At 51.6% G+C, this 13,814-nt stretch overlaps 2 protein-coding genes across 2 annotated transcripts in view; both read left to right on the top strand.

The window, feature by feature from the left end:
- Positions 1-13,515, top strand: part of LOC127572335 (G-protein coupled receptor-associated protein LMBRD2-like) — a 40,233-nt gene extending 26,718 nt beyond the window's left edge. Inside the window, 8 exon segments of the mRNA XM_052019463.1 lie at positions 598-731; positions 2,321-2,426; positions 3,005-3,102; positions 6,613-6,716; positions 11,897-11,943; positions 12,046-12,139; positions 12,579-12,711; positions 12,862-13,515. Coding sequence (XP_051875423.1) covers positions 598-731; positions 2,321-2,426; positions 3,005-3,102; positions 6,613-6,716; positions 11,897-11,943; positions 12,046-12,139; positions 12,579-12,711; positions 12,862-12,922 — 777 coding nt within the window. The 3' untranslated portion in view covers positions 12,923-13,515.
- The window catches only part of LOC127572336 (G-protein coupled receptor-associated protein LMBRD2-like), a 76,720-nt gene that overhangs the window by 26,775 nt on the left and 36,131 nt on the right, over positions 1-13,814 (top strand). The gene's annotated exons all lie outside the window — the stretch shown is intronic.

Below are 13,814 nucleotides of genomic sequence, written 5' to 3'. Positions count from 1 at the left end.
GTGCGGTGGAGGGTGGGGGTATGTGGGGGGAAGGAGGAGGGTGGGGTGGGTGGGTGGGGTTGTAGGTGGGAAAGGGTGGGGTGTGGGTGGGGGTTGTAGGTGGGGGAGGGTGGGTGTGGGTGGGGGTTGTAGGTGGTGGGGGTTGTGGGTGGGGGTTGTGGGTGGGGGAGGGTGGGTGTGGGTAGGGGTTGTGGGTGGGGGAGGGTGGGTGTGGGTAGGGGTTGTGGGTGGGGGAGGGTGGGTGTGGGTAGGGGTTGTGGGTGGGGGTGGGTGTAGGTGGGGAAGGGTGGGGTGGAGGTGGGGTGCTAGTTGGGGAGGGTGTAGTGTGGGTGGGGTGTGGGTGGGGGAGGGTGGGGTGGGGAGGCGGTTGTAGGTGGGGGAGGGTGGGGTGCTGGGATGTCTCCTAGAGGGGAAGGGCTGGTTGTTGTGGCCTCCTGATTGGTCTTGGTTTGCAGGCAAGGGGTCAGGGTCTGGGGGTAGGGGTGGGGGGTCAGGGGTGAGAGTTAAGCATGAGGGGTTGGAAGTAAAGGTGAGGGGTCGGGGGTAAGGGTTATGGGTGAGTGGTCGGGCCCTCATGTTCCACCCTGTCTCCCTCAGATGGCCTGTTTCATCAGCATCTCCTTCCTGAGTATCTGCATCTACTGGACGGTATTCCGTATCCGAGTGTTTAACTACTACTACCTGGCCGCTCACCACCAGACCGATGCCTACAGCCTGCTCTTTAGTGGCATGTGAGTGTGGGAGACGCCCCCACCCCAGCCCAGGGTCTGGTCTTCCCCCCCCCTGCGCCCCCTGCCCTGGGTCCGGTCTTCCCCGCCCCCACCCCTGCGCCCCCTGCCCTGGGTCCAGTCTTCCCCACCACTGCCCTGGGTCCGGTCTCCCCACCCCACCCCTCATGGGGACACCATCACCTCGCAGCACATCTCCACCATGACTCGGAATGTACGAGGTGTTGCATTTTGGGAAGCTAAACCAAGGCAGGACTTGCATAGTAAATGACAGGGACCTGGAGAGTGTTGTAGAACAGGGAGAGCGAGGGGTACAGGTACGTACTGTAGTTCCCTGAAGGTGGAGACACAGGTAGACAGAGCAGTGAAGGCGGCATTTGGCAGGGTTTCCTTCATTGGTCAGGGCAGTGAGTACAGGACTGCAGACAATGCTCCAAGTGTGGGACGCCATGTTGCACTGTACAAGTCGGTGAGACCACACTTGGAGTATTGTCTGCAGTTGTGGTTGCCCAGCTATAGGAAGGATGTCATTAAGCTGGAAAGGATGCAAGAAAGATTCATGAGGATGTTACCGGGACTGGAGGGCTTGAGTTATGAAGACAGACTGGACAGGGGGTTGTAAAATCATGAAGGGCATAGATAAGGTGAATGGTCACAGTCTTCTCCCGGTAGAGGGGTCTAAAACTAGAGGGCACAGGTTCAAGGTGAGAGGGGAAAGATTAGGGACCTGAAGGACAACATCTTCATGCAATTGTGATGGGTATATGGAATGAGTTGCCAGAGGAAGTGGCACCTGGACAGGTACATGGATAGGAAAGGTGTAGAGGAAAATTGAAAGGGCTGGATAGAGTGGATGTGGAGAGGATGTTTCCAGAAGTGGGAGAGTCTAGGACCAGAGGCCACAGCCTCAGAATAGAAGGCCATCCCTTTAGAACAGAGATGAGGAGGAATTTCTTCAGCCAGAGGGTGGTGAATCTGTGGAATTCATTGCCACAGATGGCTGTGGAGGCCAAGTCACTGGGTATATTTAAAGCGGAGGTTGATAGGTTCTTGATTAGTAAGGGTGTCAAAGGTTACATGAGAATACAGGAGAATGGGGTTGAGAGGGAAAAATAAATCAGCCATGATCGAATGGCGGAGCAGACTCGATGGGCAGAATGGTCAACCACTTTCTCTGGCAGCTCATTCCACATAGATACCCCTCTTGTGTAAAAATAAAAGTTGCCCTTAAATTTCTATTAAATTTCTCCTCTCTCACCTTAACCCCTATGCCCTCTAGTTCTTGATTCCACAACCCTGGGAAAAAGACTGAGTGCATTCACCCTATCTATGCCCCTCATGATTTGAAACTCCTCTATAAGATCACCCCTCAGTCTCCTACACTCCAATGTAAAAAGTCCCAACCTGCTCAACCTCTCCCCATGACTCCCTCGTCCATCGAGTCCCGGCAACATCCTCATAAATCTCCTCTGCACTCTTTCAAGCTTAATGGCATCCTTCCTCTAGCAGGGTGACCAAAACTGAACACAATGTTCCAAATGCGGCCTCACCAACGTCTGTGACCTGTACCCTGTGACCCTGTTGCCTTGCAGGCTGTTCTGTCGACTGACCCCACCGCTGTGTCTCAACTTCCTTGGACTGATCCACATGGATTCCGTGATTTCACACCAGGTCCGGGAGCAGACAGCATACACCTCGGTGAGGAGGGATGGGGGTTGCAGGGCAGGGATCGATGGTGGGACAGACAGGGAGGTAGGATGTGTGGGCAGGGGGAGAGCAGGGAATGTGTGCAGGGGGTCAAGGGCAATAGGATCTGGGGCAGTGGGGGATGGATGTGGGTGGGGAGTGGGTGTCCTGTATGTACATTGTGGGGACTGGGGAGCAGCTGCTGTGGGTGTTGGGAATGGTGGGGGAGGGGGGATCCCTGGGTACAGTGGGGGGGACGAGGGTTCCCGGGCTGGTGGGTGGGGCTGGTTCTCTGTGTATGGGGAGGGGGAGATTCCCCAGGTTTGGGGGTCCTGGGTCAGTGGGTGGTTCCTGTGTTTTGGGGGGGGGGGGTGATCCCCAGGGACAGGGGGGGGATCCTGGGCCAGTGGGTAGTTCCTGTGTGGGGGGGGGGTGGTGGGGGGATGTCGGGGTTGGGGGGTGGTCCCCAGGTACAGGGGAGGGGGGGTCCTGGGCCGGTGGGTGGTTCCTGTGTGGTCGGGCGAGGGGGGTGGGGAGGGTTCCCCAGGTACAGGGGGAACGCTGGGTCACTGACCTCTCCTCTGCCACAGATCATGGGCTCCATGAAGGTGATCTCCTTCATTGCCGACGGGTTCTACATTTACTACCCCATGCTGGTGCTGATTCTCTGCATCGCCACCTACTTCAGGTAACGCAAGCCGCTCCCTACCACCCCAGGACTGTCTGATGGGAACACAGGTGCAGCACGAGGACATTCGGCCCCTGAGCCAGTTAGCATTCAGTGAGAGCACCCCAACACTTGCCTTTCCCACGTCCCCTGTCTGGTCCACAAAACCTGATTGGCTTTGAACTGAATCGAACAGCCGGCCTGGAGTGAATGGCAGATTGTGGAGAGTCCCAGGCCTCTCCCGGTCTCTCTGCCTAATCAGCACCTTAATTGCCCCAAAACTCCAATTGGTTCAACCTGAACCTCCCCAATTCTGGGGAATGTTTCAATTCCTTGGTCCCAGAGCCACACAGCACATAAACAGGGTCTACTACCTGCCCCATCTGCACCTTTGCCCGTGCAATCACCACCTTCCTGTGGTGTGGTGACCACAACTCTGCACTCTAGCCATGGACAAGCCGATGGACCACAACCTCCCTGCTTTCTTCCATACCTCTTGATGAAGGCAACTGTCTTCTTCATTACTTTATTTACCCATGCTGTAATCTATTGACTTGTGCATCAAGATCCTTCAGTTCCTCAGTACCTCCTAGGTCCCAACCACTCGTGTGTGTGTGTGTCCTACCCGTATTAGTCCTCCCAAAGCGAATCACACTTGTCAGGATTAAATTCCACCTACCATTGCTCTACTCAACTTACCAACATCTTTCTGCAGTCTCTGACTGTCCTCACGAGCAACCACATCACCAATCCTCAAGTCATCTGAAAACTTACTAAAAAAAAATACCTCCTACATTCATATCCAAATCAATAAATGTGTATAATAAACAGTAAGGGTCCAAGCACCACTCCCTGTGTCATAAACTTATACAGCATGGAAGCAGGCCCTTCGGCCCAACTGGTCCGTGCTGAACATGATGCCCATCCAAGCTGGTCCCATTTGCCTGCATAACCTTATAAACCTTTCCAATCCGTGTACCTGTCCAACTGTCTTTTAAAAGTTGTTATTGTACCTGCCTCAACCATTTCCTCTGGCAGCTCTTTCCACATATCCTAAAGGTTAACTTGCAGGTTGAGTCGGTAGTAGGGAAGTCAAATGCAATGTTAGCGTTCAATTCAAGAGGACTAGGTATGAAAGCAAGGATGTAATGCTGAGACTTTATAAGGCGTTGGTCAGACTGCATTTGGAATATTGTGAGCAGTTTTGGGCTCCGTATCTAAGGAAGGATGTGCTGGCCCTGGAGAGGGTCCAGAGGAGGTTCACAAGGATGATCCCAGGAATGAAAGGCTTAACATATGAGGAGCGTTTGATAGCTCTGGGCCATACTCGCTGGAGCTCAGAAAGATGAAGGGGAATCTCAGTGAAACCTACTGGATACTGAAAGGCCTGGATAGAGTGGACGTGGAGAGGATGTTTCCATCAGTAGGAGAGTCTAGGATCTGAGGGGACAGCCTCAGAATAAAGGGGCGTCCCATTAAAACTGAGATGAGGAGGAGTTTCTTCATCTAGAGGGCGGTGAATCTGTGGAATTCATTGCCACAGACGTCTGTGGAGGCCACGTCATTTAAGGCAGAGATTGGCAGGTTCTTGGTTGGTAAAGGGGTTACGAGGAGAAGGTGGGAGAATGTGGTTGAAAAAAGTTAGCCATGATTGAATGGTGGAGCAGATTCGATGGGCCGAATGGCCTAATTCTGCTCCTAAGTCTTATGATCATACTCAGCACCCTCTGTGTGGGAAAACTTGCTTGTCAGGTCCCCTTTAAATCTTACCCTCTCACCCTAACCCTAAGATCTCTAGTTTTAGACTCCCCTCTCCTGGGAGAAAGACTGTGGCCATCCACCTCTGTTTGAGAGGGGATGGCCACAGGGCCCCTGCACCTCCTGCTGGTAACCTATTGCTGTTCTACCAGTGCAGTCACTGCTCGCAGCGTGACCAGCTCATTAACGGTGCCGTCCACCATATCTTCACGCATGCCCCATACTGAGGCCATTTGCAGCTCCAGATGTGCAACGTGATCGGTCAGGAGCTGCAGCTGGACACATGTCCTGCACACATGGTTGGCAGGGACACTGGGGGTCTCCCTGACTCCCCAGGTATTACAGGGAGAGTATTCCACAGGGCCAAGCTCCTATCATGGACACTCAAGGACTGAGCCTTTAGTTACTCTCTTTCATTGAGAAGAACAGTAACACGAGGGACCTTATTCTTGTCTAAACATTACTTATTATAATGCCCACCTTTGGCTCCTCACCAATCAGCTGACTGTGCTGCGTGTCACTGCCTGAGGTGACGTCACCCTCCAGCTCTACCGCTGGCCTGATGGGTGGTGTGAACAGTCTTTGCTCCATTCTTCTCTGCCGGGTCCTCCTCACTTGTCACTGCTACAGACTTCACTTTGTGTCTGGGAGCGTGTGATGGGACGGTGTGGAGGGAGCTTCACTCTGTGTCTGACCCCGGGAGTGTGTGATGGGACGGTATGGAGGGAGCTTCACCCTGTGTCTGACCCCGGGAGTGTGTGACGGGACAGTGAAGAGGGAGCTTCACCCTTTGTCTGACCCCGGGAGCATGTGATGGGACGGTGTGGAGGGAGCTTCACTCTGTGTCCGACCCCGGGAGCGTGTGATGGGACGGTGTGGAGGGAGCTTCACTCGTGTCTGATCCTGGGAGTGTGTGATGGGACGGTGTGGAGGGAGCTTCACCCTGTGTCTGACCCCGGGAGTGTGTGGCGGGACGGTGTGGAGGGAGCTTCACCCTGTGTCTGTCCCCGGGAGTGTGTGATGGGACAGTGAAGAGGGAGCTTCACTGTGTCTGACCCCGGGAGTGTGTGATGGGACGGTGTGGAGGGAGCTTCACCCTGTGTCTGACCCCGGGAGCGTGTGATGGGACGGTGTGGAGGGAGCTTCACTCTGTGTCTGACCCCGGGAGTGTGTGATGGGACGGTGTGGAGGGAGCTTCACCCTGTGTCTGATCCCGGGAGTGTGTGATGGGACGGTGTGGAGGGAGCTTCACCCTGTGTCTGACCCCGGGAGTGTGTGGCGGGACGTGTGGAGGGAGCTTCACCCTGTGTCTGACCCCGGGAGTGTGTGACGGGACAGTGAAGAGGGAGCTTCACTCTGTATCTATAGCCCATGTCCTTATCCTGGGAGTGTGTGACAGGACAGTGTATAGGAGCTTTGACCAGACCTACCAACCTCTCCCAGCTAGAAGGACAAGGGCAGCAAAAGCACAGGGTACACCACCCTCTGGAAGTTGCCCTCCAGGCCACACACCATCCTGACTTGGAAATATATCGCCGTCCTTCACCACAGCTGAGTCAAAACCCTGCAACTCCCTCCCTGACACCATTGTGGGTGTAGCCACGCCTCGAGGACTGCGGTGGTTCAAGAAGGCAGCTCACCACCACCACCTCAAGGGCAACTAGGGACGGGCAATTAAATGCTGGCTGAGCCTGCAAAGCCCACATCCCTTGAATGAATATAAAAAAGGTTCTCCAGCTTTGTGCTAACTACTTTGACCACTTTTCCCAACAGTCTTGGTAGCCGGTGCCTGAATCTCCTTGGATTTCAACAGTTCATTGGGGACAACGAGATGACCTCTGATCTTGTGGATGAAGGGAAGGAGCTTATTAAAAGAGGTGAATTACATTGTCTTATCTCAGCGTTTGACTCAGTGAGACAGCTCAGTGACGGTGGCAGCGTGGTTGGTCTGGGTGTTATATGTACCCATGTTGTTTACCGTCCACCAGCCCTTGAGCAGGGCTACTGAACCAGCTGAGTGAATCACACTGGCTGGTGACCCCTGGATGTGATGGCAGGGCACCCGGTGTTGGTGATGCCATTGCAGCAGGTTAATTAAGAATTTGTTTGGCAGGGTGATGTATCCAATAACACTGCTGCCTCACAGCTCCAGTAACCCAGGTTCAATCCTGACTTCGGGCACTCTCTGTGTGGAGTTTGCAGGTTCTCCCTGTGGCCGTGTGGGTTTCCTCCCACATCCTAACGACGTGCAGCTAGGCAGGCTAGTTGGCTGCTGTAAATTGTCCCTGGTGGAGGTGAGTGTAGAATCTGGGAGGAGTTGATTAGTGTCGGATTAGAGTAAATGGGTGCCTGATGTTCAGTGTGGGCGTGGGACCGAAGGGCCTGTTTTCATGCTAATTGACTGTATGAAATGTACAATTTTTTCATAGCTCGACACAGTAGGTGTTGGCTGAGGTGTCTCAAACCAGGAGTTATAAAATGAGGTGTCAGTCATTCAGAAAAGAGTTGAGCAGAAATTTCTGGAGAAGGTGTTGGGGAGTAGGTATAGGGGAGATGTCAGGGGTAAGTTTTTTACTCAGAGAGTGGTGAGTGCATCGAATGGGCTGCTGGCAACAGTGGTGGAGGCGGATACGACAGGGTCTTTTAAGAGACTTTTGGATAGGTACATGGAGCTGAGAAAAATAGTGGGCTATGGGTCTCTAAGGTAGGGACATGTTCGGCACAGCTTTGTGGGCCGAAGGGCCTGAATTGTGCTGTAGGTTTTCTATGTTTCTAAATGACTCTACAAGTGCTGACTTCACTTTCTGATGTGGTAACAAAAGGAAGTTGAAGGTTAATGTTATGAAGGTTATCTCTCATACCTACCTCACCATTCCACCAGATCCTGGCTGATCTCTACCTCAGCACCACCACCTTCAACTGAATTGATATTCCTTGATTCCTTTGAAAGCTAAAGATCTCTAGATCTCTCTTGTGAATATAGACCATGAAGATAGCCCTTCACCCACCACATCTGCACTAATCATCAGGTCCCCTTTTTCCCAGTGCTCAGGCCATACCCTGCTCTGCCTTGGTGATTCAAGTGCTAATCTAAATGTTGTGAGAGTATCCACCCCCACCACCCCCTCAGGCACTGCATTCCAGATTCCAACCACCCTCTGCAAGAAATATTTCCTCCTCCAATCCCCTCAAAACCTCCTCCCTAAACCAGTTTTAGACAGTTCTGCTGTGGGGAAGAGTTTCTTACTATCTACCCTATTAATGCCCTAAGATTTTTCCTACCATATCAGGTCCCCCCTCAGCCTCCTCTGCTCTAATGAAAACAAACCCAGTCTTTCCACTTTGTCCTCGGAACTGAAACTCATCTCTAGTTCAATCGCACCCTTCTTGTACTGTGGCAGTATTCCAAGTGCTAATGTTTTATAAAGTTGGACCATAACCTCCCTGCCCTTACACACTATGTCCTGGCTAATGAAGGCAAGTATCCCATATGCCTTCCTCACCACTTTATCTACCTGTGTTGCCACTTTCAGGAATCTTTTTATTGTATACCAGGAATTCTTTTATGTGTACACCAAGGTCCCTCTTGTTCTCAATACTCCCCTGGGCCATACCATTCACTGTGAATGCCCTAGCCTTAGTAGTCTCCCAGTCACTCATCACATTTTTCAGGATTAAGTACCAAATGTCATTTCTCTGTCCATCTCAATGTGTTGTAGCCAGAGACTACCCTTCTCAATATCAACAACGCCACCTATTTTTTTTAATCATATCTGCAAATTTACCAACCATAGTTCCAACATTCACATCAAGACTGTTAATGTATGAAACAGTAAGGGGCTCCACATTAATCCCTGCGATACACCACTGGTCACAACCCTCCACTATCAGCCTCTGCCTCTTATTATCGAGCCAGTTTTATATCCAATTTGCCTTGGATCTCATGACTGTCATAGTTTGGACCAGCCTTCCATGTGCAACCTAGTTAATGGCTTTACAAGTCCATGTGGAGTGGTACTGGTTTATTATTGTCTTATGTACCAAGGTACAGTGAAAAAATTAGTTTTGCAAGCTGTCCATACAGATCATTTCAAAAACATAAGTACTTTAAGGTAGTATACAGGAAAAACAATAACAATGCAGATTAAATTGTTACAGTTTCAGAGCAAGTGCAGTGCAGGGAGGTGCAAGGGCCATGATGAGGTAGATTGTGAGATCAAGAGTCTATCTTATACAAGAGGTCCATTCACGAGACTTACAACAGTGGAATAGAAGCTGTCCTTGAGCCTGGTGGTATGTGCTTTCTGGCTTTTGTATATTCTGCTTGCTGGGAGGGAGGAGAAGAGAGAATGTCCCGGGTGTGTGGTGTTTTTGATTATGTTGGCTGCTTTACTGAGGCAGCGGGAAGTGTCGACAGAGTCCATGGAGGGGAGGCTGGTTTCCACGATGTGCTGAGCTGTGTCCACAACTCTCTGCAGTTTCCTGTGGTCGTGGGCAGAGCAGCTGCTGTACCAAGCCATGATGCATCCAGATCTTTGGTGCATCGATACAAGTTGGTGAGGGTCAAAGGGGACATGCCAAATTTCTTTAGCCTCCTGAGGAAGTAGAGGCACTGGTGAGCTTTCTTGGTCGTGGCATCTATGTGATTCATCAACCTCATTGACACTCTCAGTTATCTTTTAGAAAAGTTCTATCAAACTGCAGACAAGATCTCCCTTAAGTAGAGCCATGCTGACCATCTTTGATTAATCCAGGCCATTCCAAGTGTAGATTAATCCTGTTCTTTTTTGGCAACGTTATAAACCTTTTACATTAAAAGGAAAAATGGTTAATAAGTTATTATTGTCCTGAAAAGATGTGTATACTTGTAAAGTTTACATTAATTCTTCAAACGTTAGCCACACTTTGTTCACCAATACACCTTTTCCTGTGGTTTCCTGATCCACCACAGCTAACTCACACGGTCCCCAGTGAGAACAATCCCAGCCTATCCAATCTCTCCTTAAAACTAAAGTTACGCCAGGCAAAGTCCTTGTGACACAAGAGACTGCAGATGCTGAAAATTTGGAGCAACACACAAAACGCTGGAGGAACTCAGCGGGTCAGGCAGCATCTGTGGGGGGAAATGGACAGTTGATGTTTCAGATTGAGACCCTTCATCAGGACTGGAAAGAAAGAGGAGATAGCCAGTATAAAAAGGTGGGCGGGGGGGGGGAAATGGGTGGAGCAAGAGCTGGCAGGTGATAGGTGGATTCAGGTGAGGGGGGCAATAAGCAGATGGGGGGAGAGAGGGAATGAAGTCAAAAGCTGGGAGGAGATAGGTGGAAGTGACAAAGGGCTGAAGAAGATGGAATCTGATAGGGGAGGACAGTGGGCCATGGAATGAAGGGAAGGAGGGGAACGTGGTGAACTGTTTCTGCACTCTCTCTATTGTTACCACATCCTTCCTGTAGTGTGGTGACCAGAACTGTACACAATGTGGTCTAACCAATGTTTTGTACTGCTGCAACATTACATCCCAAATCTTACACTCAGTGCCTCAACCTAGGCCACCATGCTGAATGCCACCTTTGCCACCCTGTCCACCTGTGCCACCATTTTCAGGGAGCTATAGACTTGCACCCTGACATCCTTCTGTACATCAACTCCTGAGGTCCCTGCCACTTACTGCCAGTATTTGACATTGCAAAGTTCATTACCTCACACTGGATTAAATTCCATCTGCCAATTTAAACTTCCCTGCTGTACCTTTAAACAGTCATCTCCCTTACCTAAGACTCCTTTTCAGGTCGCTAATCAGCCCACCTACATTCTTGTCATTTATATATAACAAGGGTCCCAGCACTGATCTCCATCAGAGAAACCCTCCACCACACCTCTGCTTCCTATCACCAAGCCAATTTTGGATCCAGTTTTCCAACACCCCTTGGATCCCATGTGCCCTAACCTTCTGGACCAGCCTACCATGCAGGACTTTGTCAAAAACCTTACTGAAATCAATGAAAACCACATCTATGACCCTGCCTCCTCCAATTTTCTTAGTTCCATCCTCAAAAAACAGTCTGATTTGTGCAGCATGATCTCCCACACAAAACTCTGCTGATTCCCCCTAATCAGTTCCTGCCTTTCCAAGTGAACATAAATCCTGTCCCTTATCCACCCTAATGTTTGCCAGTATCTCTAATACTACTTCCTCCCTGACACAGACGTGTTCCAGAAGAACAGTATACCCTTCCTCTAACTCTCCATCCACATCCTTCTCCTTGGTGACCACAGGACCTCGCTCATGTCCCCTGGCTCTACACCAAGACTTCCCTTTGGTCTCTGAGAGGACCTACTCTTTCTTGAACTACCCTCTTGCTTCTAGTATACTTGTTAAAGGCTTTGGCCCCCTTTCATCCTCTAACTTGCTTAAATTCTCATCTATGTCCCCTATTAACCTAAAAGGACACACACAAAAACAATTTCCCACACCTGACACACGCTTCCTTCTTTCCCTGATCAAACCTTCAATGTCCTTCATTAACCAAGGTTCCCTAATCTGACCATCCTCGCCTCTTACCCTCACAGGGACACACTGACTCTGAGCTCTTACTGACTCTCGCCTCTCCGCACCTCCCACATCAGATGTAGATTTCCCCTCTGGCAGCTGCTCCTCTCTCCCTCTCCCAGGTCCTGCCCTGCACTATCGATATGTATCCTCATCCAGGTGGTACCCACTTTATATCTTGGTACAGGTGGGTACCATTACAACATTTAAAAGACATTTGGACAGCTCATGGTTTAGAGGGATACGGGTCAACGCAGGCAAATGTTATCTAATGCATAGACAAGTAACTAGGTCAGCATGGACCATTTGGGCCGGTTTCTGTGCTGTGTAACTCTGAGCAGCACCTGCAAACCTTTCTACAAGGATATTGGTCATGATCCAGTTCAGGGGTGGGGTCAGGGGTGCAATTCCTACTCACTGCGAGCTGGGAGAGGTAGGTGTTGGGGTGGGGGGAGGTGAGGGGGTCCAACCTCAGGAGAGCACCGACTCTTGGTTTTTCTGTTGCAGAGAAGAGGAAGCGGCAACGGCAGGAGGAGGGGGCGACACGGCGCCGGGTAAGAGACCCCTCCCCACCCCTTCCACCCCTCCCCACCCCCTCCAATCCCACCCCACCCCTCCCATCCCCCCCACCCCCACCAACACTGTCTATTTTCCAGGTGTGGAAGGAACGTTACGGGAACCAGAACACAGAGCCGGTGAGGAACCGCAGCCATTGTGACGCCCCTGACTCATCACTGGCCCCAGCTCGCGGTGAGTAGGGACCGCAACCCCCCCCCCCCCCCACTTTCCCCCCACGGTTGGACGGTTGCTTATACAATGAGATGGACTCTGACCTCACGTCACTTGTTGTGACCTTGCACCTTATTGCACTGCACTTTCTCTGTAGCTGTGAGACTTTACTCTGTACTGTTACTGTTTTTACCTGTACTACATCAATGCACTCTGTACTAACTCAATGTAACTGCACTGTGATGAATTGACCTGTACGATCAGTATGCAAGACAAGTTTTTCACTGTACCTTGGTATAAGTGACAATAATAAACCAATTCCAATACCACCTGCACCTCTCGTCCCCTGCTTCTCCCCACTCCCTCGCTTCCCCCCGTCCTCCCCCATCCCTGCTGCCAATCTAACCCCAACCCCCCCACCCCCCCCCTGTGGTCCTGACTGCTGCCCATGTCTCCCCAGGTTCCACCAAGTACGCCAGCTCCACCCTGCAGGACACGGATTGTACGGAGCTGCTGCAAGAACCCGACTCCATGGATTTCAATGCGGATTCCTTCACGGACAGCGGCACGGAGCAGGGCGCAGAGCTGGGGAGGTGGGGATCCCGGCGTGGGTCGGTGTCGGGGGTCCTGGCGTGGGTCGGTGTCGGGGTGAATGGTGATAGAACAGTACAGCACTGACTGGGGTGTGTAGAAGGATGCTACTGCTTTGCTAATTACTGTCTCCTCTTCTCTCCCCCCCACAGGTACCAGCCGACCGGGAGGTATCTCTCCATGTCTCGCAGCAGAATTTTCGATGATGTCTGAGTATGTTGGTACCTCACCCCCTCCCACATCACCCTCCTCTGGGGTGTCCACCTTCCCTGCAGTCCTGCTGGGACATGGTCGGTGTGGGGACACTGGGTGCCGGACGGTGTGGGACACTGGGTGTGGACTCTGCCTACCACCACCACCACCACCACCACCATCCCTGCCCCCCGCCCCCCCCCCCCCCCCCCCGCCAACCATCAGTCACAACCCAGTTCAGAACCCACCCTCAGCAGATTCCCAACAGGACCCAGTGTCAACACAGAAACATCCAGGAATTCCTAAGCTATACTGACCCCCCCACCCCCCCCCCACCCGTGAGGTCATGCCCTTTGATACTACTTGAGTGACTGGATGTTTCCTTGTGTTGACTGGTGTTGGGGACCCTTGTTCTGGGGGTGATCCTTGTTGGTGGGGCCTGACCTGTGGCAGACAGCTCTGTTGCTGCCGTTCTATTGCACTTTCCTGCTGTAGAATGAAGGATGCATGGTGGCTTGTGCTGTGATTATCGTCTCTGATTGCTGTCTTCATAGCTCTGTTGTAAAGAATCACTGTAATTTATTGGGTGTGTAATAAATGGCTGCTGTGTCCAATGGTGTCTTTGGTCAAGGGTCTGGGCACTGACTGCCAGGACTGGGTCTCGGGAGACAGGCCCTTCGGCCCACCTCATCCATGCTGACTGTGGTGCCTGTCTATACTAGTCCCATCTGCCTGCATTAGGTCTGTATTCCTCTACAGCTTTCCTATCCACGTACCTGTACAAATGTCCTTTAAACATTGTAGTTTTACCCCCTCCACCACCTCCTCTGGCAGCTCGTTCCATACACCCACCACCCTCTGTGTGGAAGAACTTACCCCTCAGATCCCTTTAAATCTTTCCCCTCTCACCTTA

This window comes from Pristis pectinata, chromosome 7, assembly GCF_009764475.1.
Source record: "Pristis pectinata isolate sPriPec2 chromosome 7, sPriPec2.1.pri, whole genome shotgun sequence".
Lineage (NCBI taxonomy): Eukaryota > Metazoa > Chordata > Chondrichthyes > Rhinopristiformes > Pristidae > Pristis > Pristis pectinata.
Note: the sequence above shows the minus strand (reverse complement) of the source record. Positions and strands in the feature narration are given on the sequence as shown.